The following is a 25,215-nucleotide window of genomic DNA, read 5'->3' as shown; positions in this document are numbered from 1 at the left end:
CATTGAAAGAGTCTTTCTTAGAATTCCATTATGAGAGTAAAGTGTTTCCTTTTAATGTGATAAGCAGCAGCTCGGGAGAGTCGAACATGTCAAAGGGGATACCACTCTATGGCAGAGTCCAAAACGGCACCCTATTCCCTATATACTGTAGTACACAGCTTTTGACCAGGGCTATGACTGACGATTCAAAATAAAATTTGAAAGGTTGCGTTAACATATTTTGTATGTTTTCGCAGGTGCAGCAAAATTCTTACGTTTCTAGCTCCAACAGTGCAGTAATACCTAACAAATACACACAAATCCCCAAAATGTTGAAGGAATTAGTAATATCAGACTGAGCAATGTCAGAGACCGGAATATATATATACATACAGTACCAGTCAAAAGTTTGGACACCTACTCATTCAAGGGTTTTCTTTATTTTTACTATTTTCTACATTGTAGAATAATAGTGATGACATTAAAACTATGAAATAACACATATGGAATCATGTAGTAACCAAAAAAAGTGTTAAACAAATCAAAATACATTTTGAGATTCTTCAAAGTAGCCACCCTTTGCCTTGATGACAGCTATGTACATATGGCAGCAGTCTCTAAGCTGCAGGGTAAAGTACCGAGTAATGATTGACAATTAAAGCCAACAGATCTCGGATAGGCATTGGCAGTTACCCATTTCAGAAATGCATCTGTGAAATTACATTTTCCTTTTGAGTGAATGCAAAGTGCATAGGCTTCATATTAACTCAAAGCACATAGCAGCACATGCTACTGGTGGTGGTACTATCAATCTCTGGCCTGCCTCCAAGCATCTGCTGCAATTTGCCCTGTGTGCCAACCACAAAAGGTGGCTTTGCAGACTCAGGGTGCATCCCAAATGCCACCCTATTTCCTTTATAGTGCACTACCATTGATCAGAGCCCATAGGGTTATAGTGCCATTTTGGACGCAACCATACTTTTCATGGGAGATGGTTGCATACATCACATGTTTACAGGCAGAATACAGATGACATTACAGCAAAGAAATCAAGTTCAAAACGGCTTTATTGACAATGACAGTAGTGTTTATACAAGGCCAGAGCTAAGATGAATCTAAAATAAATCAGATATGAAAAAAGATCCTAGCTAAACATGGATTGATATAATTTGGACTCATGGGCGGACAGGCCATCTGGCTATTCGGGCAAATGCGAGATGGGCTGATCCATTTTTAGCGCAGTGGGCCTGTGTAACTTTTTTATTTTTGCGCAAAATGATCATTATCTGGGTAACAATGGGGACCTCAAGGGGGGAAAAATGGGCTGGTGTGGGTGTCACAACAAAAAAAATGGGCAGGTGTGTTAGAAATGCCAGGGCTGATTTCTGGTCCCAGTCCGCTCGTTTGGACTGGATTTGTTTTATCCCTTATAATGTTGGTTTTGTACCAAAACTGCTAAGTATAATAAATATGGCGGAAATTGTTTGAGAAGAGACTGAAAACCCCTGATGAGACCCTAAAAGAGCTGTAAACAGTTTTTTAAAACTTCATTAAAATACAAAACACACATGCTTCCCACGTTGTTCCTGAATAGGCAGTTCATAGCATACATACCGGTACAAATGGAATCGAAGAGTTCATACTAAAAAAAGAAACATTAGGCTACACATCCTTCACAGACACGCAACGCAAGACATGACTGACTATTCCTATTCCTCTGCTCTGACTAGAATGATCATCTCAAACTGATCATTTCATAAAGTCTGTATAGTAAATATACATGACGTAAATCTTCTTCTGACTACTGGGCTACATTTGAATACAGCCTGAGGTATGCTTTAACTTCAGCATTTGAGACGAAGGTCAAAATCAAAAGCCCAAAAAATACCTGGAACAAAATGATAGGAAATATTTAAATAATGCAGAGACGGCAGCTCCATTTGAAAGTTACATTTTTAAAAACTTAACAAAAAAACGACACACTTAGAGGGGTGCCTAAAAGCCACTGCAGCATCTTGTTATTTGAAAGATTTGGATTTCAAAATAAAAAATTATAAAAACAGGAAAAGGATTGCACCAATAATGCCTTGCCAAAGTGACATACCTCTGGTCGCTTTCCAGACCAACTACATGCATCGCATCAAACAATTGTTGTGTGCCACATCATCGACTGAGCAGTCGGGAATCAGATTAATATATCATATGCTGAGGTTAGCTGATATGTTAAACACCTATCCAGGAATTGAGATCTGGCATGCATCTGCAATGTAGTCAACTAGGAACGTGACCATTATAACCTGTAATCCTGTCAGTTAATGACCATTGATTGGTTTGACCACCAAATAGAACACCAGGTCTAACCTGTCCTTCAACAAACACAGTGACCAAAACAACAACAAAACAACTGAGGAAATTCCCAAATCAATATTCCCTTCTTTTCTGCTTATTCTGCTTATTCTGCTTACGCCCAATGTCTACCTCATCCAGTCTAAGCCCAGATAGCTGGAGGTCTTGGAGGGATTGGGCCAGGGGCTTATGGACTTGGACGGGCAGGGGCCGCTGCACCCGGATGGGGATGGGCTTTAGGTCAGGGTCAGACAAGATGGGGTCTAAGGCTGGCAGAGGGAGGTAGCCTCCATCTCTGGGCAGACACAGGCAGCAGCCAGCACCAGCCAGGTCCAGCTCGCTGTACTCGAAGCCAGCCCTCTTGAGGATCTTGAAGTCCACCATGTCCATGGACTCACTCATCTCCACCAGAAGGTTCCAGAACATACAGCTCAGCATGATGCCCATCAGCTGGAGAGAGAGACAGGGAACAGAGCAGAAAGGCCAGTTGCATTTAGACTCGGACACTGGGACTAGTACACCACACAGCCCATCAGCTGGAGAGGGAGACAGGGAACAGAGCAGAAAGGCCAGTTGCATTTAGACTCTGACACTGGGACTAGTACACCACACAGCCCATCAGCTGGAGAGAGAGACAGGGAACATAGAGGACCAGAGAGACCAGTTAGGGTTAGACTCTGATACCCTATTCACTTTATATTCCACTACTTTTGACCAGGGCCCATAGGGACTGGTAACCACAGCCACGGGGAAATATTACAGCTGGAGATACAAGGACCATATAACTATGTACTTAAATATAATGCACTGTCATGTGTGTTTAATGTGCTTGTATGTACCTGACACTACAAACGCTGCAGAGGCACACAAATATCCAACTTTTGAATTAAGTAATATCTTACTTTGGTCCCAAGGTGAGCTATGCCTGGGCAAGCCAACTTGAGCGTGCTGTTGTCCATTCCCCAGTGCTTTAAAAATGGACTAGTTCACCTGAGCTGACCTGATAAGAACCCCCAGTTTCCTTTTCCATTTGAGAAAGTTTTCTGCAGCCAGTCTGTGGTCTACTGAACCCTGGTGTACTGTACTGTCTGTCTGCAACTGGACTGTCTGTCTACTACTGGACCGGACTGTCTGTCTGCTACTGGACTGGACTGTCTGCTTCTGGACTGTCTGCTTCTGGACTGAACAATCTGCTACTGGACTGGACATCTGTCTGCTACTGGACTGTTTGTCTGCTACTGGACTGTCTGTCTACTACTGGACTGGACTGTCTGTCTACTACTGGACTGGACTGTCTGTCTGCTACTGGACTGGACTGTTTGTCTGCTACTGGACTGTCTGTCTGCTACTGGACTGTCTGTCTGATACTGGGCTGTCTGTCTGATACTGGACTGTCTGTCTGATACCGGACTGACTGTCTGATACTGGACTGACTGTCCGATACTGGACTGGAATATCTGATACTGCCTGTCTGTCTGTCTACTGGACTGGACTGTCTGTCTGCTACTGGACTCATGACCTAATAGTGCAGCGGCTGCAGACTCAGTATGTGGTGTTATTACACGTCTCCAGGGGGGCTGGCTGCATAGAAGTCTGGCTGCAAAACTTTCACAGCACAGGAGAGGAGTGAGGCCAGGGTAGGAAATGGAATAGAGAGAATGGATGAAAGAGAAAGAGGAGAGGAAGAGAGGATGGGGGACAAAATAAGTTAGAGACAGACAGACAACAGATAATCAAGGTAGATGGATTATTTTAAATATGTTATTGGACAATAAACAGATATGGCTTATTAACCTATATGGTCCTAATAATGATGATCCAAGCTTCTTTGAAGATATACACTGCTCAAAAAAATAAAGGGAACACTTAAACAACACATCCTAGATCTGAATGAAATAAATAATCTTATTAAATACTTTTTTCTTTACATAGTTGAATGTGCTGACAACAAAATCACACAAAAATAATCAATGGAAATCCAATTTGTCAACCCATGGAGATCTGGATTCGGAGTCACACTCAAAATGAAAGTGGAAAACCACACTACAGGCTGATCCAACTTTGATGAATTGTCCTTCAAACAAGTCAAAATGAGGTTCAGTAGTGTGTGTGGCCTCCACGTGCCTGTATGACCTCCCTACAATGCCTGGGCATGCTCCTGATGTGGTGGCAGATGGTCTCCTGAGGGATCTCCTCCCAGACCTGGACTAAAGCATCCGCCAACTCCTGGACAGTCTGTGGTGCAACGTGGCGTTGTTGGAAGAAGCGAGACATGATGTCCCAGATGTGCTCAATTGGATTCAGGTCTGGGGAACAAGCGGGCCAGTCCATAGCATCAATGCCTTCCTCTTGCAGGAACTGCTGACACACTCCAGCCATATGAGGTCTAGCATTGTCTTGCATTAGGAGGAACCCAGGGCCAACCGCACCAGCATATGGTCTCACAAGGGGTCTAGGATCTCATCTCGGTACCTAATGGCAGTCAGGCTACCTCTGGCGAGCACCTGGAGGGCTGTGTGGCCCCCCAAAGAAATGCCACCCCACACCATGACTGACCCACCGCCAAACCGGTCATGCTGGAGGATGTTGCTGGCAGCAGAACATTCTCCACGGCGTCTCCAGACTCTGTCACGTCTGTCACATGTGCTCAGTGTGAACCTGCTTTCATCTGTGAAGAGCACAGGGCGCCAGTGGTGAATTTGCCAATCTTGGTGTTCTCTGGCAAATGCCAAATGTCCTGCAGTGTCGTGCTGTAAGCACAACCCCCACCTGTGGACGTCGGGCCCTCATACCACCCTTATGGAGTCTGTTTCTGACCGTTTGAGCAGACACATGCACATTTGTAGCCTGCTGGAGGTCATTTTGCAGGGCTCTGGCAGTGCTCCTCCTTGCACAAAGGCGGAGGTAGCGGTCCTGCTGCTGGGTTGTTGCCCTCCTACGGCCTCCTCCACGTCTCCTGATGTACTGGCCTGTCTCCTGGTAGCGCCTCCATGCTCTGGACACTACGCTGACAGACACAGCAAACCTTCTTGCCACAGCTCGCATTGATGTGCCATCCTGGATGAGCTGCACTACCTGAGCCACTTGTGTGGGTTGTAGACTTCGTCTCATGCTACCACTAGAGTGAAAGCACCGCCAGCATTCAAAAGTGACCAAAACATCAGCCAGGAAGCATAGGAACTGAGAAGTGGTCTGTGGTCTCCACCTGCAGAACCACTCCTTTATTGGGGGTGTCTTGCTTATAGCCTATAATTTCCACCGGTTGTCTATTCCATTTGCACAACAGCATTTGACATTTATTGTCAATCAGTGTTGCTTCCTAAGTGGACAGTTTGATTTCACAGAAGTGTGATTGACTTGGAGTTGCATTGTGTTGTTTAAGTGTTCCCTTTATTTTTTTGAGCAGTATATATAAGAATTTATCAACTCTACAAGTAACATTAGACTATTATTATGGTGGGGGATTTTAATATGGTTTTAAATACTTTCTTATGCCATTCTCTCTGGCACCAAAAGTTTAAAAAGTGTTGATGGGGAACAGAATGCGGTCGGATCATCACATAATTGGCATATATATTACTCTTACAGAATTTCCACGTGAGAGAGGATATTGGAAATGTAATCAAACCCTACTGGATGATAACTTGTTTTTAACTAGGACAGAATCATTTATAACTGACTTTTTCAGACATAACATAGGTACAGCAGATACCCTTATTGTATGGGACACTTTTAAATGTGTCTTTAGAGGCCATGCAATTCAGTACTCATCTATTAAACAAAAGCAATTTAGATCAAAAGAGTCCATATTAACAAAGGAAATTGAAGGACTAACAGTACAGTTAGATAGCAATACAACTGTACCATAGAGGCACAGAATATGATAGAGGAAAAAGAATTGGAGGAACTTATTCAAGAAAGATCCAGTGTAATAAATTATAAAAAATAAAGCAAACTGGATGGAACATGGGGAAAAATGCACCAAATTATTTTTCAATCTTCAACATAGAAATGCATACCAGTGGAAGTATACTAAACTTTTTTTTTATATACTCAGAGGACCATTATTAGCGTGTTTTAACCACTCCTATATAAACGGTAGATTATGGGACATAATAAACGGTAGACTATGGGACAAGAAGGTCTGATTTCATTATTACTGAAAGGACCCAAGTGGTATATATAAAGATCCAGTCCATTTAGAAATTGGAGGCCTCTTACACTTCAGTGTTGTGATGCAAAAATTCTAGCTAAATGCTTGGTGCATATAATTAAAAAGGCATTGTCATATTATTCATCCTACTCAGACATGTTTTTTTACTTGGACGATACATTGGAGATACTATAAGACAAGTACTGGAAACAATGGAATACTATGAAATATCTGGGAAATGTATAAACGTATTTTTCTATACATTTTTTAAAAAAGGTATAATTTTTGTAAATTATATTATAAATAAGACTGGTGGAGTTACGTCACAGATGCAGCTAACACAGACATGGAAAAGTCTGCTCTACCCAAAATTACAACAAACTAATTACATCATTATGACAAAAATGGAAGAGGCAAGTAGAAGGGGGAAAAAGTAAGGAACTTGTCTGTCGGCCCTGCATTAAAGACCATAAATGGTTAAAGAAAATTGTGATAAATAAAAACATAGACCAATTTCATTTAAGCTCTGCAGATTTTGCTGTGAGGAGGCAGAGTCATTAGATCGTTTATTTTGGTCCTGTCCACATGTAGCTTGTTTTTGGTCACAGGTCCAGGAATGGCTGAAGAATTGCAACATTTACCTAGAACTAACGCTGCAAATAGCAATACTGGGTGATTTGAAAAGCCATAGTCAATCAATCAATAATATAATAATTATTTTAGCAAAAAATGTTATCTTTAATTTACAGTCTGTAGAAGCTATGAGAATAGAAAGGTTCAGAACTTTTGTGAAGCATCACAGCACAGTTGAAAAATATATGGCTAATACAAATACAAAATGGATGGTGTTAAGAGATAGATGGGAGGGGTTGAATGGAGCTGAAGGGTGGGACTAAAAACAAGATAAACAATGTAAAACATATGGGGTTTGTAAAATGTATATAGGTTCAGAAATGTTGTGAAAGAGCACAGTTACAAATAGAAATCAAATTGGATGGACATCAGAAATAGAAGAGGACTAAAAACAAACAAAATATAACTATTGTAAAAAATATTGTGTCTGTAAAATGTGTATAATATGTATAAACTGAAGGTAAAATCCTAAGTGTATCGTTTATTAGTTTACTCCAATTGGGGGAGGGGTGGTAGGGTTTGCGGGGAATAATAAAGGTATATTCTAAAAAAAGCGTATGTATGTATGTATGTATGTATGTATCTTTATATGTGTATATGTATGAATGTATATATATATATATATATATATATATATATGTAAACTCAGCAAAAAAAGAAATGTCCTCACTGTCAACTGCGTTTATTTTCAGCAAACTTAACATGTGTAAATATTTGTATGAACATAACAAGATTCAACAACTGAGACATAAACTGAACAAGTTCCACAGACATGTGACTAACAGAAATGGAATAATGTGTCCCTGAACAAAGGGGGGGTCAAAATCAAAAGTAACAGTCAGTATCTGGTGTGGCCACCAGCTGCATTAAGTACTGCACGGACTGCACCAGATTTGCCAGTTCTTGCTGTGAAAATGTTACCCCACTCTTCCACCAAGGCACCTGCAAGTTCCCGGACATTTCTGGGGGGAATGGCCTCCAAATCGATCCTGCTCCAGAGTACAGGCCTCGATGTAATGCTCATTCCTTCGACGATAAACGTGAATCCGACCATCACCCCTGGTGAGACAAAACCGCAACTCGTCAGTGAAGAGCACTTTTTGACAGTCCTGTCTGGTCCTGCGACGATGGATTTGTGCCCATAGGCGACGTTGTTGCCGGTGATATCTGGTGAGAACCTGCCTTTCAACAGGTCTACAAGCCCTCAGTCCAGCCTCTCTCAGCCTATTGCGGACAGTCTGAGCACTGATGGAGTGATTGTGCGTTCCTGGTGTAACTCGGGCAGTTGCTGTTGCCATTCTGTACCTGTCCCGCAGGTGTGATGTTCGGATGTACTGATCCTGTGCAGGTGGTCTGCCACTGCGAGGGCAATCAGCTGTCCATCCTGTCTCCCTGTAGCGCTATCTTAGGCGTCTCACAGTACGGACATTGCAATCCATTGCCTTGGCCACATCTGCAGTTCTCATGCCTCCTTGCAGCATGCCTAAAGGCACGTTCACACAGATGAGCAGGGATCCTGGGCCTCTTTCTTTTGGTGTTTTTCAGAGTCAGTAGAAAGGCCTCCTTAGTGTCCTAAGTTTTCATAACTGTGACCTGAATTGCCTACCATCTGTAAGCTGTTAGTGTCTTAACGACCGTTCCACAGGTGCATGGTCATTAATTGAACAAGCATGGGAAACAGTGTATAAACCTTTTAAAATGAATTTCTGTGAAGTTATTTGGACTTTAACAAATTATCTTTGAAAGACAGGGTCCTGAAAAAGGGACGTTTCTTTTCTTGCTGAGTTTAAGTATGTACAGTTGAAGTCAGAAGTTTACATACACTTTAGCCAAATACATTTAAACTCAGTTTTTCACAATTCCTTACACTTAATCCTAGTAAACATTCCCTGTCTTAGATCAGTTAGGATCACCACTTTATTTTAAGAATGTGAAATGTCAGAATAATAGTAGAGAGAATGATTTATTTCAGCTTTTATTTCTTTCTTCACATTCCCAGTGGGTCAGAAGTTTACATACACTCAATTAGTATTTGGTAGCATTGCCTTTAAATTGTTTAACTTGGGTCAAACGTTTCGGGTAGCCTTCCACAAGCTTCCCACAATAAGATGGGTGAATTTTGGCCCATTCCTCCTGACAGATCTGGTGTAACTAAGTCAGGTTTGTAGGCCTTCTTGCTCACACACGCTTTTTCAGTTCTGCCCACAAATGTTCTATAGGATTGAGGTCAGGGCTTTGAGATTGCCACTCCAATACCTTGACTTTGTTGTCCTTAAGCCATTTTGCCACAACTTTGGAAGTATACTTGGGGTCAGTGTCCATTTGGAAGACCCATTTGCGACCAAGCTTTAACTTCCTGACTGATGTCTTGAGATGTTGCTTCAATATATGCACATCATTTTCCTCCCTCATGATGCCATCTATTTTGTGAAGTGCACCAGTCCCTCTTGCAGCAAAGCACCCCCACAACATGATGCTGCCACCCCCGTGCTTCATGGTTGGGATGTTGTTCTTCGGCTTGCAAGCCTCCCCCTTTGTCCTCCAAACATAACGATGGTCATTATGGCCAAACAGTTCTATTTTCGTTTCATCAGACCAGAGGACATTTCTCCAAAAAGTACAATCTTTGTTCCCATGTGCAGTTGCAAATTGTAGTCTGGCTTTTTTATGGCGGTTTTGGAGCAGTGGCTTCTTCCTTGCTGAGCGGCCTTTCAGGTTATGTCGATATAGGACTCGTTTTACTGTGGATATAGATACTTTTGTACCTGTTTCCTCCAGCATCTTCACAAGGTCCTTTGCTGTTGTTCTGGGATTTATTTGCACTTTTCGCACCAAAGTACGTTCAACTCTAGGAGACAAAACACGTCTCCTTCCTGAATAGTATGACGACTACGTGGTCCCATGGAGTTTATACTGGCGTACTATTGTTTGTACAGATGAACATGGTACCTTTAGGCATTTGGAAATTGATTCCAAGGATGAACAGACTTGTGGAGGTCTACAATTTTTTTTCTGACGTCTTGATGCCCATGATGTCAAGCAAAGAGGTACTGAGTTTGAAGGTAGGCCTTGAAATACATCCACAGGTACACCTCCAATTGACTCAAATGATGTCAATTAGCCTATTAGAAGATTCTAAAACCATGACATAATTTTCCAGAATTTTCTAAGCTGTTTAAAAGCACAGTCAACTTAGTGTATGTAAACTTCTGACCCACTGGAATTGTGATACAGTGAATTATACATGAAATAATCTGTCTGTAAACAATTGTTGGAAAAATGACTTGTGTCATGCACAAAGTAGATGTCCTAACCGACTTGCCAAAACTATAGATTGTTAACAAGAAATTTGTGGAGTGGTTGAAAAACGAGTTTTAATGACTCCAACCTAAGTGTATGTAAACTGCTGACTTCAACTGTCAGGGATTTCTTCGTCGTTTGACAATATAGCAAAATCATCGTCGGAAAAAGATGACCAATATGCAGCAGAGTTGATATAGTTCATTTTGAACATTTAATAAACTCAAAGTGAACATACAAAAATAACAAAACGAACTCACGAATTACTGACAGTCCTGTTAGGCTCACACATGCTAAACACGAAACAATCTCCCACAAATACACAGACAAACACACCCAACTAATATAGGACTTCCAATCAAAGGCAACACCAAACAGCTGCCTTCAATTGGAAGTCCACCCCAATTAACTCAACATAGAAATAGATACCTAGACTAAACATAGAATTACATAAACAAGGAACAGTGCCCAAAAACCCAGGAATACATAAATCAAATCTGATCCAACCCCTTAAAAAAACAACAAGAACTAAAAACAGACAGACAGACAGACAGACAAAAGCTGTAAACTAGACAAAAACACAATCAAAGTGAATGGATAATAATAGTAAACAACAAACCCTGATCCATTACAACTGACTTTATAACACAATAAAATCATCCAGCTGCTTGTTGGTTATGAAAGCACTACAGAGGTATCATGAAGTGGAAGCTGGCTAAGATACATGTAGGATGGACCCTAGGAGTGCACTATATAGGGTATAGGGTGCTATTTGGAACACGTCCATTGTTGAGATCTAGGTGAACGGAAGACAAAATACGAATGAAATGGTGGAGAGACAGAGACAGACTGGCTAGGAGGCTGTGAGAAACCTCTCAGGGATGTGGCAACTGAGTGACTAGACACACACACACCTGGGTCTGGTAAGGTGGTTGTCTGATTGGAGGCAGTTGCGCAAGCGTGTGTGTTGGGTGTTTGTCTGTGTCTGTGACTGACCTGTGGCAGCCCTATAGCACAGCAGAGCCCAATAGTTGCTCCCACGTTGTCTCCCATCCACAGGTTGACAGCATGGATACAGCCCCGCACATGGATCACCTCATCCAGGAGCTCACGCTGACAGAGAAAGAGAGAAGACAGGTAGAATGAAAGAGAGCGAGACTACAGTACATGAGATGCATTTGACTGATTGTAGTTATGTTTTAAATACATGTCATCAAGGCAAAAGAAAGACAGTAATTTCACAGATGATGAGGCACTACAATGCTAACACGAACAATAGAAAAACTGTGGATTTTTTGGGGTTTTATCTACTACGACAAACTAATATTGTGCCTTGAAAACTAATAAACTATTCCCCACAAACACCTGACATTTTCCATAGTACCAAAGAAAATATGGAGGTGAGAACATCTCACGGACAGAAAACAGAGACAGCTGAATCAATATCACAACAACACCAGCCACTACCAGCTGGCACAATATATCGTGACTCAATTAGTCTACCTTATTTTCAGCATGCTGCAGCTAGAGAAAAACAAATGTTTTGGGGCCATGAAAGTAAATGATCCTGCTGCTGCTCTTTTCCCTTTTGAATGCGTCCCTCTGAATGCGTCCCGATGCGGGCCCTGGTCAAAAGTAGTGTACTATGTAGGGAATAGGGTGCCATTTGGGACGTAACTTCTGTCTCTGTGCAGAATGACAAACTCCACAGACTAATGAAGGCAAACAAGTGAGCAGAACACGGGGGGGGGGGGGGGGTTCACAGCCTATTAGGAGTGAAATATAGAAACTTATTTTACCCTTACCTGTTGGCTGAGAGTCTTGTAACCACAAAGAGTGTTGACAACCTCTCCCACCTGGGAAAAATGAGACAGGAAGAGATTAAGATTGTGAAGAAGAGGATTAATGTATTGTCCATTCTTCTGTGCAAAGATAACAAAAAAAACGACAAACATTTCCTAAGTCAGATATGCTTGTTGTGGCCAAGTTAAAAATACATTTGCACACGTTGGCTACACACACACACACACACACACACACACACACACACACACACACACACACACACACAAAGAGCTGGACATCCCCTAATCTGTGTTTATAGCTGTTTGGTGCTTTGGAGTTGCCCTGCGTGGGCACAGACCAGACAGAGGAAGAGAGAAGGAGAGCAAGAGAGACAGAGAGGAAAAGAGAAGGAGAGGATGAGGGAGAGGAATAGAGAGAGAGAGAGAGGAAGAGAGAAGGATACAAAGAGATAAGGAGAGGAAGAGAGAAGGCGAGGAATAGATGAAGAGAGAGCGAGACAGAGAGGAAGAGAGACAGAGAGAGAGGGAGAGAGAGAGAGAGACAAAGTGTGAGAGAAAAAGAGGGCAGAAAGAGATAACCAGAGCGTGAGTTAGACAGGGAGAGAGAGAATGAATCATGAGCTCAGTAAATTCATTTAATTAGCTCCCACTCTCTCCACTGACGCTGAGGTCTCGGGGCCTCTTCCTGTGCCTGAGTGGCTTTACACATTTCACTGTAACCAATTCAGCCAGCGCTAATTACCTAGTAATGCACCATGAGGTCAGGGGAAGTACAGGCAGGTGGAGAGAGGCTTTACTGAGAGCAGAACATGGATCCTTCCAGTCACTGCATTCACACAGCCAGCCCAATTCCGATCTTTTTTACACCAAAAAAAGTGGTCCCATGTTGCCATACAGTTTTGTGCATGGGGAGCCTGGATGAGCACTAAATGAGATCCACAGAAACATGTCTCCCCCAGAGATGTGAGAGACTGATAGGGATGGCAGGTATAATATTGGATAAGGTTCATGTGTTATCGGATCCTAACTTTCAGAGCTCCTTTCATTAATTTACACACAGTCTAGATAAGAGGAGAAAAGCAGAGGAGTGGAGAACGGTTTTAGCATTCACCTTGTGGGGGACACAGCATGTATAAGGGACGCCACAGGCCAGTGGCCCGGTGCCATTGCAGAAATGGTATTGATTGACACCCCAGTCCTTGTAGTCGTCCCCACCACAACAAGAGAACTAGAGAGAGAGAGAGAGAGAGAGAGAGAGAGAGAGAGAGAGAGAGAGAGAGAGAGAGAGAGAGAGAGAGGTTTAATAATAAATCAGTTAAGTCTATTGTTTTTTACTAGATCAATCATACTCTATCCATGTCAGTTAGGGCTGCAAAACTACCGAAGTTACCAGAATCTTCAGTACTTTTGGCAATTAAAGATGCACAATGCAGAAATCGCTTTGCCATTTGCTGGATGCAAAAATTGGAATATTTCACCTAATTTCAGTTTATGTGACAAAACAAGCAATGCATAGTATAGAGAATCATTGTAACATCTAAACCGCTGTGAAATATCTGTTCAATAACCAAAAATATTGTATTTTCAGCTGTTTGAAACTGGTGTACAAAACTGAAAGTAAAAGACAGCAAAAAATAAACTTAAGAGCGGGATGCATAGAAATTGAGCACATAGAACATATGCTTCTTGGACTTGCTTTCAATGAAAAGGACATAACACACATTTCTATGTGAATTTGGTCGGGTCGCCCAAAGTTACATATTGCAGCTTTAATTGAAAATCTATGGCAATCTATCGTAATGTTGGTAATTTATATTTAAATAACTTTTTTTTAAAGTATTCATATACAGTGCCTTCAGAAATTGATTAAATACATTTTATTTCCTCACCCATCTACACACAATACCCCATCATGACAAAGTGAAAACATGTTTTTAGAAATGTTGTCAAATGTATTGAAAATGGAACACATAACTATCATGTTATATTTTACATGTGATAAGGCCAGAGAGAGGCCAGAAATAATTAGACACCTGTGATAATGTGAAGTACCCAAAAGGGCCACTAGACGTCTTGTGATAGGTTACATATAATCCTTGAAAATCCTGGTAGTTTACTGGTAAACATATACATTTTACAGTAATATACCTTCTCTTTGCAACCCTACCCACTGGGCACAGATGTCAATTCAACGTCTATTCCAAGTTGGTTTAACGTAATTTCATTAAAATGACGTGGAAACAATGTTGATTCAACCAGTGTGTGCCCAGTGGGTAATGTGTGGGTGTGTGCCCAGTGGGTAATGTGTGGGTGTGTGCCCAGTGGGTAATGTGTGGGTGTGTGCCCAGTGGGTAATGTGTGGGTGTGTGCCCAGTGGGTAATGTGTGGGTGTGTGCCCAGTGGGTAATGTGTGGGTGTGTGCCCAGTGGGTAATGTGTGGGTGTGTGCCCAGTGGGTAATGTGTGGGTGTGTGCCCAGTGGGTAATGTGTGCCCAGTGGGTAATGTGTGGGTGTGTGCCCAGTGGGGCAGCAGGTAGCCTAGTGGTTAGAGCATCTGGCCAGTACCCGAAACGTTGCCAGATTAAATCCCCGAGCTGACAAGGTAAAAATCAGTCGTTCTGCCACTCAACAAGGCAGTTAACCCACTGTTCCTAGGCCGTCATTGTAAATAAGTATATGTTCTTAACTGACTTGCCAAGTTAAATAAAAAGCTGTCAGTGGCCTCTTCATTCAGTACACACACCACTATTTCCTGTCTGTTGCTTCTGATAATGAAAAGGGAATCAGTCCTCTTACCTTCTGTTGCACAAAGTCCAAGATGTTTTTGAAGTCCAGATCATCGTAATAGTGTTTAATTCCCTCTCGTATACTGCTCTGGAACAGGGCTGATGTCTACAGGGAGAGAGAGGGGGGATGATAAGCCATGAAATTCCTCATCCATCACATTGAATGCTGCTTTGATGTGATCTTATCGTGACTGGAGGCGATGCCAGAGGCGACACTGGTGTACTGTGTGAACATGTGTTACAGCTGTGTGCGTGAGAGAGAGAGAGAGAGAGAGAGAGAGAAAGAGAGAGAGAGAGAGAGAGAACTGACCTTTTTCTCAAAGATGAGCGCAACGATGAGAGCCACAGCCTGCAGGAACAGTAGCACACACAGGACACACAAAAACTGGAAGACAGATGGAGAGAGGGAGAGAATGCACTTAGCATGACATGTACACATCAAGCCAGAGGGACCAGAGATTGCTGGGCTGAGATAGGTAACCCCATCCTCAGGTTGACTGACATATCCCAGTCAGCAGAGACCCCTTGTCCTGTCTTGTCCCCCTCCTCCTCCTCCCACTCCCTCTTGCTCCATATACCTTGGGTCTCCTCTACCTAATCTCTCAACCCTCCTATTCTTTCCTTCATCCCTCCTCTTTTCCATCCTAACCTCCATCGCTCCTCATATCCCCCCCTTCCCCCCTCCCCTCCCGTCCCTCCCTCTCTCGATCTTCCATCCCTCTCCTCTCTCACCATGTGTAGTAGGGTCTTGTTGTCCCTGAGGGAGCCCACCATGCCCACCAGGGAGACAGTGAACATCACCAGGCCCAGCAGGATGAGCACCACAGCAGGGGCCAGGAACACCCCCTCCAGGGTACGATTCTTCTGGCGCTCCACCTCTGCGTACACCCCCACGCACAACACACACAGGCCCAGGAGCTGGGGGAGGAAGAGGGGGAGGGAGAGGTGGAAGAAGAGAGGGTAGAGAGGGGGAGGCAGGGATATGGGGGAGGGAGGCGGGGAAAAAGGTAAAGAGAGAGGGGGATGCAGGGAGAGAGATGAGGGAAAGAAAGGGGGAGGCAGGGAGAGAGGGAGGGAGAGTGAGGGAGAGGGAGAAGAAGAGAGGGTATGAGTTGGGGTGAGATGGTCAGAGCTCTGTAGTGTGCCATCTTTCTGAATGAGCATCATTTCATGATAGCAGTGAGCATAGAAAGCCTAACCAAGCAAGCAACGTTCAAAGCTATCGGCATGTTCAAAGCTACCGTTTCCCTTGGATTGTGTTGTAAACTCATAGCTGATGTCAAATAACATGGACTTCTTCAAAATAGCATGGATAAGTCCCAAATGGTACCCTATTCCATATAGTGCGCTTCTTTTGACCAGAGCCCTGGATGCATCCCATGTCTCCTCTCTAGTGGTAGCATCCTGATGATACGACCCATTTTCCTTGTTCCTTGTAGTCAATTAGGAAACACAAAGGGCTTTAGTGCTGATGCTCCTGCACACACCCTGGCTGCTGCCCAAATTAAAGTTGGCAAATGACGACAGGAGATGGTGGTTAGAGAACTAGGCCTAGGCTAGCTGCTGTGTTGTTGTGGCATCAGCCTTGTTAGCATCAAACAAACCCCACTTGACTAGCTCCTGGTGTGCCATTTGAGAGCTTTCAAAACCATGGCTGGGTGGGTCTCACGTTGTCTGCATCCGAAATGGCACCCTTTTCCCTTTATAGTGAATTAAAGGGACTACGAAGGCACTAGCCTATATCGGGAATAGGGTGCCATTTGGAATGCAGACTGACTCATAATGATAGTCCTTTCTTTCTGCAACAAACAATCTTAACCCCATAGGCCTACCTATTGATTCTCAATTAGGAAGAGAGGCAATCTGCACTAAGAGAGCAAGCCTCATCACTCTTTCCCTTCTTTAGTCCATTCACGAATGCCAGCACCACCCCGCCCAACATCGGAAAAAGTCCCTGCCCAGTGGGCAAAAATTAAGTAGAATCAACGTGGAATACTGATTGGATTTGCAAAAAGTCATCAACGTAAGGGAATTTCATATTGTTTTCACCCAACTTCACTCAAAATAGGGTCAAATTGTAGGTTGATTTCACACTGAATTCACGTTAGTTGGCAACTCAACATGTAAATCAAAACTAGATGTTAAAATGACGTCTGTGTCCAGTGGATATTTTCAAAGATGTAGTCCTACTTTAAGTCTCTTACAGCGGTTAGCTCATTTCTTCATTGTGTCATCCACCGTAGTGTAGCCTAAAAAGGAGGCTACACACACTGAGACTGAGAGACAAACCCGTCATCTTACAAAAGAACAAACTTCAGACCGATAAGAAGCAATGCAAAGAGGCTACACAGTACACATTCTCTCTCAAAGGATTAGTCGACTGACTCTCTCCTTCCCAAAGAAAACCTACACGCAAAACTGTGTGAAATTACACAAAGCAGATTGAACAGACAAGGAGAAGAAATAGCATTCATTAACAGTGAGTGCTCCTGCATGGCTGTGGGCCAGGGGAGCTCTTGTGGGAACACAAGCCAAGGCATTACATCTGAACACGGCAGAGGAGGCAGTGCTGAAAGGAAAAAGGATTAACGAAAGAAGTTAGGAAGAATGGAGAGAATAAAAATCTAAGCGGGGGAAGTCCCAGACATGTTGTACTAGTTCTTACTCAGCAGCAGTATGGCTGACGCAGGGAGAGACAGAGAGACAGGCAGAGAGACAGCGCTACAGACAGAAAGAGAGGTGGGGTGAAAATTGAACATGAAATTGACTGCAATTTCCTGTGAGGTGAGAGTCATGGAGTGTGAGAGAGGGTGAGAAAGCAGAGAGGGAGATAGATGAGGAACGTTCAACTCCGTTCTCTTATATCGAGGCGGAGTTGAGTAGAGATAACTGGTCGCGCGATTTGCTAACAACAACATTGAGTCACCATCAATCCTTACTTGTAAATTCTGAAAATGCTTACCGGTACCTATGTTTGACCTGTAAAACTGTGGTCCTTCCACATTAAAAAATGTATTGAAGACAACCAACGATTTTTTCCTCATTTGTGTTGCACAACTCAGCGTGAATGTTCATGTGCCAATTGACTCCCAGCTTACATAGTACGTCAAGGCCGCTACGTCTCCAGTTGAGCAACACAAAGGAGCACGGTTGTACAGGTCAATCATAGGTACAGGTAAGCGTTATCAGAATGTACATTTTTAGAAGTATCAACTGATGGCGACTTAATGTTGTTGCTAGCAAATTGCGAGACCAGTTATCAATAGTCAACTCCGCAATGAAATAAGAACAGAGTTGAGCGTTCGTGAGCTAAGAGGGAGAAATTATCTGCCGAAATTGTTGCAACCCCTATTACTAGCCTGTTCAACCTCTCTTTTGTAAAGCTGCTGCGGTCATCCCCCTCTTCAAAGGGGGTGACACTCTAGACCCAAACTGCTACAGACCTATATCTATCCTACCCTGTCTTTCTAAGGTCTTCGAAAGCCAAGTTAACAAACAGATTACCGACCATTTCGAATCCCACCATACCTTCTCCGCTATGCAATCTGGTTTCAGTGCTGGTCATGAGTGCACCTCAGCCACGCTCAAGGTCCTAAACAACATCATAACCGCCATCGATAATAGACATTACTGTGCAGCCGTATTCATCGACCTGGCCAAGGCTTTCGACTCTGTCAATCACCACATTCTTATTGGCAGACTCGACAGCCTTGGTTTCTCAAATGGTTGCCTCGCCTGGTTCACCAACTACTTCTCTGATAGAGTTCAGTGTGTCAAATCGGATGGCCTGTTGTCCAGACCTCTGGCAGTCTCACTAGGGGTGCAACAGGGTTCAATTCTCGGGCCGACTCTCTTCTCTGTATACATCAATGATGTCGCTCTTGCTGCTGGTGATTCTCTGATCCACCTCTACACAGACGACACCATTCTGTATACTTCTGGCCCCTCTTTGGACACTGTGCTAACAAACCTCCAAACGAGCTTCAATGCCATACAACTCTCCTTCCGTGGCCTCCAACTGCTCTTAAATGCAAGTAAAACTAAATGCATGCTATTCAATCAATCACTGCCCGCATAAGCCCGCCCGTCCAGCATCACTACTCTGGACGGCTCTGACTTAGAATACGTGGACAACTACAAATACCTAGGTGTCTGGTTAGACTGTAAACTCTCCTTCCAGACTCACATTAAGCATCTCCAATCCAAAATGAAATCTAGAATCGGCTTCCTATACCGCAACAAAGCATCCTTCACTCATGCTGCCAAACATACCCTCGTAAAACTGACCATCCTACCGATCCTCGACTTTGGCGATGTCATCTATAAAATAGCCTCCAACATTCTCCTCAACAAATTGGATGCAGTCTATCACAGTGCCATCCGTTTTGTCACCAAAGCCCCATACACTACCCACCACTGCGACCTGTACGCTCTCGTTGGTTGGCACTCTCTTCATACTCGTCGCCAAACCCACTGGCTACAGGTTATGTACAAGTCTCTGCTAGGTAAAGCACCGCTTTATCTCAGCTCACTGGTCACCATAGCAACACCCACTCGTAGCACGCGCTCTAGCAGGTTTATCTCACTGGTCACCCCCAAAGCCAATTCCTCCTTTGGTCGCCTTTCCTTCCAGTTCTCTGCTGCCAATGACTGGAACGAACTGCAAAAATCCCTGAAGCTGGAGACTCATATCTCCCTCACTAGCTTTAAGCACCAGCTGTCAGAGCAGCTCACAGATCACTGCACCTGTACATAGCCCATCTGTAAACAGCCCATCTATCTATCTACCTCATCCCCATACTGTATTTATTTATTTATCTTGCTCCTTTGCACCCCAGTATCTCTACTTGCACATTCATCTTCTGCACATCTACCATTCCAGTGTTTAATTGCTATATTGTAATTACTTCGCCACCATGGCCTATTTATTGCCTTAACTTACCTCATGTGCGCTCACTGTATATAGACTTTTTGTTTTCTTTTGTATTATTGACTGTACGTTTTGTTTATTCCATGTGTAACTCTGTGTTGTTGTATGTGTCGAATTGCTATGCTTTATCTTGGCCAGGTCGCAGTTGTAAATGAGAACCTGTTCTCAACAGGCTCTGATGGCCTGATGGTAGAAACTGTCTCAGAACCTGATGCTCTGAAAACGCTTGCCAGATGGAAACAGAGTGAAGAGTTTGTTGCTCGTGTGACTGGAGTGCTTGATGATCTTACTCAAACATCGCCTGGTGTACAGTGGCAAGAAAAAGTATGTGAACCTTTTGGAATTACCTGGATATCTGCATAGGTTTGTCATAAAATGTGATCTGATCGTCATCTGTCACAACAATAGACAAACACATTTTGCTTAAACTAATAACACACAAACAATTATACGTTTTCATGTCTTTATTGAACAGACCGTGTAAACATTCACAAGTGCAGGGTGGGAAAAGTATGTGAACCCTTGGATTTAATAACTGGTTGACCCTCCTTTTTGCAGCAATAACCTCAACCAAACATTTTCTGTAGTTGCGGATCAGACCTGCACAATGGTCAGGAGGAACTTTCGCTTTACAAAACTGTTTCAGTTCAGCAATATTCTTGGGATGTCTGGTGTGAACTGCTCTCTTGAAGTCATGCCACAGCATCTCAATTGGGTTGAGGTCTGGACTCTGACTGGGCCACTCCAGAAGGCGTATTTTCCTCTGTTGAAGTTATTCTGTTGTTGATTTACTTCCGTGTTTTGGGTCGTTGTCCTGTTGCATCACCTAACTTCTGTTCAGCTTCAATTGGCGGACAGATAGCCTTACATTCTCCTGCAAAATGTCTTGATAAACTTGAGAATTCATTTTTCCATCGATGATAGCAAGCTGTCCAGGCCCTGAGGCAGCAAAGCAGCCCCAAACCATGATGCTCCCTCCACCATACTTTACAGTGGGGATGAGGTTTTGATGGTGGTGTGCTGTGTCTTTTTGTCTCCACACATAGTGTTGTGTGTTCCTTCCAAACAACTCAACTGTAGTTTCATCTGTCCACAGAATATTTTGCCAGTAGCGCTGTGCTCTTTTGCGAACCTCAGACATGCAGCAATGTTTTTTGGGATTCTTCCATTGTGTCCTCCCATGAACACCATTCTTGTTTAGTGTTTTACGTATCGTAGACTCGTCAACAGAGATGTTAGCATGTCCCAGAGATTTCTGTAAGTCTTTAGCTGACACTCTAGGATTCTTCTTAACCTCATTGAGCATTCTGCACTGTGCTCTTGCAGTCATCTTTGCAGGACGGCCACTCCTAGGGAGAGTTGCAACAGTGCTGAACTTTCTCCATTTATAGACAATTTGTCTTACCGTGGACTGATGAACGTCAAAGCTTTTAGAGATATTTTTGTAACCATTTCCAGCTTTATGCAAGTCAACAATTCTTAATCTTAGGTCTTTTGAGATCTCTTTTCTTCAAGGCATGGTTCACATCAGGCAATGCTTCTTGTGAATAGCAAACTCAAATTGTGTGAGTGTTTTTTATAGGGCAGAGCAGCTATAACCAACATCTCCAATCTCATCTCATTGATTGGTCTCCAGGTTAGTGTTGTGACTTAGACAAAGATCAAATTTAACGACCAATTTATGCAGAAATCCAGGTAATTCCAAAGGGTTCACATACTTTTTCTTGCCACTGTACATGTCCTGGAGGACAGGAAGCTCGCCCCCGGTGATGTATTGGGCCGTCCGCACCACCCTGTGTAGAGCATTCCAGTAGAGGCGGTGACACAGCCGGTCAAGGTGATTGTGCAGCTGTAGAACTTCTTGAGGATCTGAGGGCCCATGCCAAATTTCTTTAGTCGCCAGAGATTGAAGAGACACTGTTACGCCTTCTTCACCACAGTGGTGGTGTGATTGGTCCATGTCAGGTCCTCTGTGATGTGCACACTGAGGAACTTGGAGCTTTTGACTGCCCGCTCCCCCTGTTTCCTATAGTCCACAATCAGCTCCTTAGTTTTGCTGACATTGAGGTTATTTTCCTGGCACCACTCTGCCAGGGCTTGTCGGCGATCAGGCCCACCACAGTCGTGTCGTTGGCACTCATATACATTCATAAAGACATCACTTAAACACTGAGTCACTAATCAAGGTTAGGTTGAATTTTATTACATAAATTATTGACCATACCGATCAATTTTATCCCAAGCATTTTTTCTGATATCCTTCATGATGATATGTAGCCTATACTAGAGAAATGTGATGTTTGAAATGAAATAGGTTTGCTAATATGGGTGATTGTTAATGGGACAATCAATGGGTACTACCATCAAACTGCTAGTAGTAGTTTACAGGATAATAAAAAAAATTGTGATAGACATTAATGTTAGAAGATTATCATTCTACTTATCGTATCAATTCATGCAATTTATCGCAACTTTTGTCCAAATCCCACAGCTCTATACTGATGTATAGCCAAGAAAACAAATTGAAAGCAAGCTAAAGTCACCAAGCCACCCATCCTTATCTCTTACTAACTTTCCCAGTTCCCTTCCTTCTCTCTTTCAGCTGTAGCATCCTCTCTGCCTGGTGGTGGGATGACAGTACAGACTGACATAGCAGCATCCTACTGGGTTAATGCATAATCTTCACAGACAAAGCAGAGCAGAGTGTACAGTTCATCCCTCTTAGGAGCAATGGGACAGGGGGCTCTCAATCTCAAGCCCTCACTCTCAGAGTAAAAGCCTCTCCACACACAGCATGTCCAAATGGGACCCTATCCCCTATGCAGTGCACTACATTTGACCAGGGCCCATAAAGCACTGGTAAAAAGTAGTGCACTATGTAAGGTATAGGGGATGCAAAACAATATTACTGCAGGCAACGCATATCACCAAAGTAAAGCAAATGACAGTCTGTGACTTGTGCCACATGGTACCCAGAGATAGGTATATGGTGCTGTGTTGCGTGTGGGTGGGTTGGTTGCATGCCTTCAGTGAAAAGGCTGTGTCAGAAACCCCAAATCATGTGACACTGGGAGACAGTGACAGTCTTTGCAATGAGATGGTGTCATAATTGAAGATTAAACACTCAGAAAACTAGGCTATTCACTACAAAATGGCACTGGAAAGTTCAGCTGTAGAACCAGCAGCATTGTAAGTTATGCTTATTCACCCCCAAAATACTTATTTGCTGTAAAATACATCCATGATGCAAATTCCCTTATTCTAAACAGACAAACAATACCTTTAATACTCTGTAAACTGCGTCACTAGCCTTAAAGCCTACAGCGCACACAATTAAAGATGTGTCATGTAGGCTAGCATGTCATGGACTTTAAGAGAATTAGACCTACCTGTGTAACCCACTACTGCCCTGAAAAGCTGTAATTACAATGTTGTAAATACCCTACGTCTCAGAACACCTAACCGAGGCATGTCAACACCAGGCTGCATTACATGTCTCAGAACACCTAGACGAGACACGTCAACACCAGGCTGCATTACATGTCTCAGAACACCTAGACGAGACACGTCAACACCAGGCTGCATTACATGTCTCAGAACACCTGGACGAGACACGTCAACACCAGGCTGCATTACATGTCTCAGAACACCTAGACGAGACACGTCAACACCAGGCTGCATTACATGTCTCAGAACACCTGGACGAGACACGTCAACACCAGGCTGCATTACATGTCTCAGAACACCTAGACGAGACACGTCAACACCAGGCTGCATTACATGTCTCAGAACACCTGGATTCAAACCAGGTACTGCAGTGACACCTCTTGCACTGAGATACAGTGTCTTAGACCAATGCGCCACTCGGGAGCCCTCGTCAAATGTAGCGTAGTAATATGTAGGCATAGCATAGATAGCTACATTGAATGGCCCTGCCTGTCACAATATTGCAATATGTAGGCCCTAGGCTATGAAGTTAGACTGAAACAATAATATTTTTTCATGGAATACAGCTAGAAACATGTTTCCTGTCTAGCAAAAATAAAATATCCCACTTAACCCCTTTCACTGTATCACTCAGTAGTCCCACACCCTGCCCTGTACCACAACACAGAAAGGAAAGAGTGTAGCCTAGTGTAGTAAATTAACGACTGTATCAGACAAAGTGTACACACAGTAGTATTTCCTTGACATTATTTGTTCTTCTGGCAAGCAATTTGACGCCAGAGAGTTAGCTAGCGAACTAGGAAGATACAGTACAGATAGCTATACTCTGCAAAGACAAAGCAGAGCAGAGTGAACGGTTCATCCCTTTTAAGAGCACTGGGGCAGGTTGCTCTCAATCTCAAGCCCTCACTCTCAGAGTAAAGGACTCTCAACACACAGTTATTGTCCCAATGGCACCCTATGCCCTATATAGTGCACTACTTTTGACCAGGACCCAGATAGAGCTCTGCTCAAAAGTAGTGCAGATAGAGCTCTGCTCAAAAGTAGTGCACTATGTAGGGAATAGGGGACGCACTCCACCCCTTTCACTGTATCACTCAGTAGTCCCACGCCCTGCCCTGTACCAGAAAGCAGAAAGGAGAGTGTAGCCTAGTGAGGTAAATGAACGACTACATCAAAGTGTACACACAGTAATATTTCCTTGGTATTATTCGAACTTCTGGCAGGCAATTTGGCATTAGAGAGTTAGCTAGCGAGCTAGGAAGGTACCGATAGCTATACTAGCTAGCTACTACACTGGCTAGCTAGCTAAACAAAGGTGGTGGTTTTCTGACAGCCAACAATGTGGTCCCCCCTAGCCCATTCAAATAGACGGCAATTTCCTGCTTGGGTTCTTGAGAGCTAGCTAGTGGTCACCAACCCTGTCCCTCAAACCAACAAGTCCATATTAACAACACTTACCGAGAAGAGCATTGAGTAGACATTTAAGGTGAATTTGATGAAATAATAGAAGCGGTTGCTGTTTCTCACTTCTTTGTATGAAGGCATAATGCTTGGTAGCTGAAGAAGCTAGCTAGCTAGCTAGCCAAGACGCTAACGTTAGCTAGCTAGCTATGCTAGTAGACGAAAATCAACAACACTGCACTGATTAGCTATTTCAGCAAATTAGCTAGCTATATTATCGGATTTAATTTTCAAAACGTCTCACTTTTGCACGAGGACGTCAACGCTTTAATTTATCTCAAATAGCTATTCCCGTAAAATTGTGTCTCTCACACACAAATCCCCCTCTATTCCCACAAACAATAACTTCCGTGCACGCTCTGATTTGGCCAC

At 43.3% G+C, this 25,215-nt stretch overlaps 1 protein-coding gene across 2 annotated transcripts; it reads right to left on the bottom strand.

The window, feature by feature from the left end:
• Positions 1-1,028: 1,028 nt before the first annotated feature.
• Positions 1,029-25,215, bottom strand: zgc:110329 (tetraspanin). 2 transcript variants are annotated; one of them, XM_029763398.1, is made up of 8 exons: positions 24,841-25,215; positions 15,735-15,920; positions 15,313-15,387; positions 15,013-15,108; positions 13,328-13,444; positions 12,211-12,267; positions 11,408-11,524; positions 1,029-2,775 (listed from the first exon to the last, which is right to left on the bottom strand). In XM_029763398.1, exons 1-8 carry the CDS (start codon positions 24,925-24,927, stop codon positions 2,401-2,403), a joined length of 1,110 nt encoding a protein of 369 aa, XP_029619258.1. In that variant the 5' UTR covers positions 24,928-25,215; the 3' UTR covers positions 1,029-2,400. The 2 variants fall into 2 exon arrangements, with proteins under 2 accessions (XP_029619258.1, XP_029619259.1); XM_029763399.1 differs by having other exon boundaries at positions 12,217-12,267.

This window comes from Salmo trutta, chromosome 9 (assembly GCF_901001165.1).
Source record: "Salmo trutta chromosome 9, fSalTru1.1, whole genome shotgun sequence".
Classification (NCBI taxonomy): Eukaryota; Metazoa; Chordata; class Actinopteri; order Salmoniformes; family Salmonidae; genus Salmo; species Salmo trutta.
The sequence above is the reverse complement of the archived record's forward strand: the minus strand, read 5'-3'. Positions and strand labels throughout refer to the sequence as shown.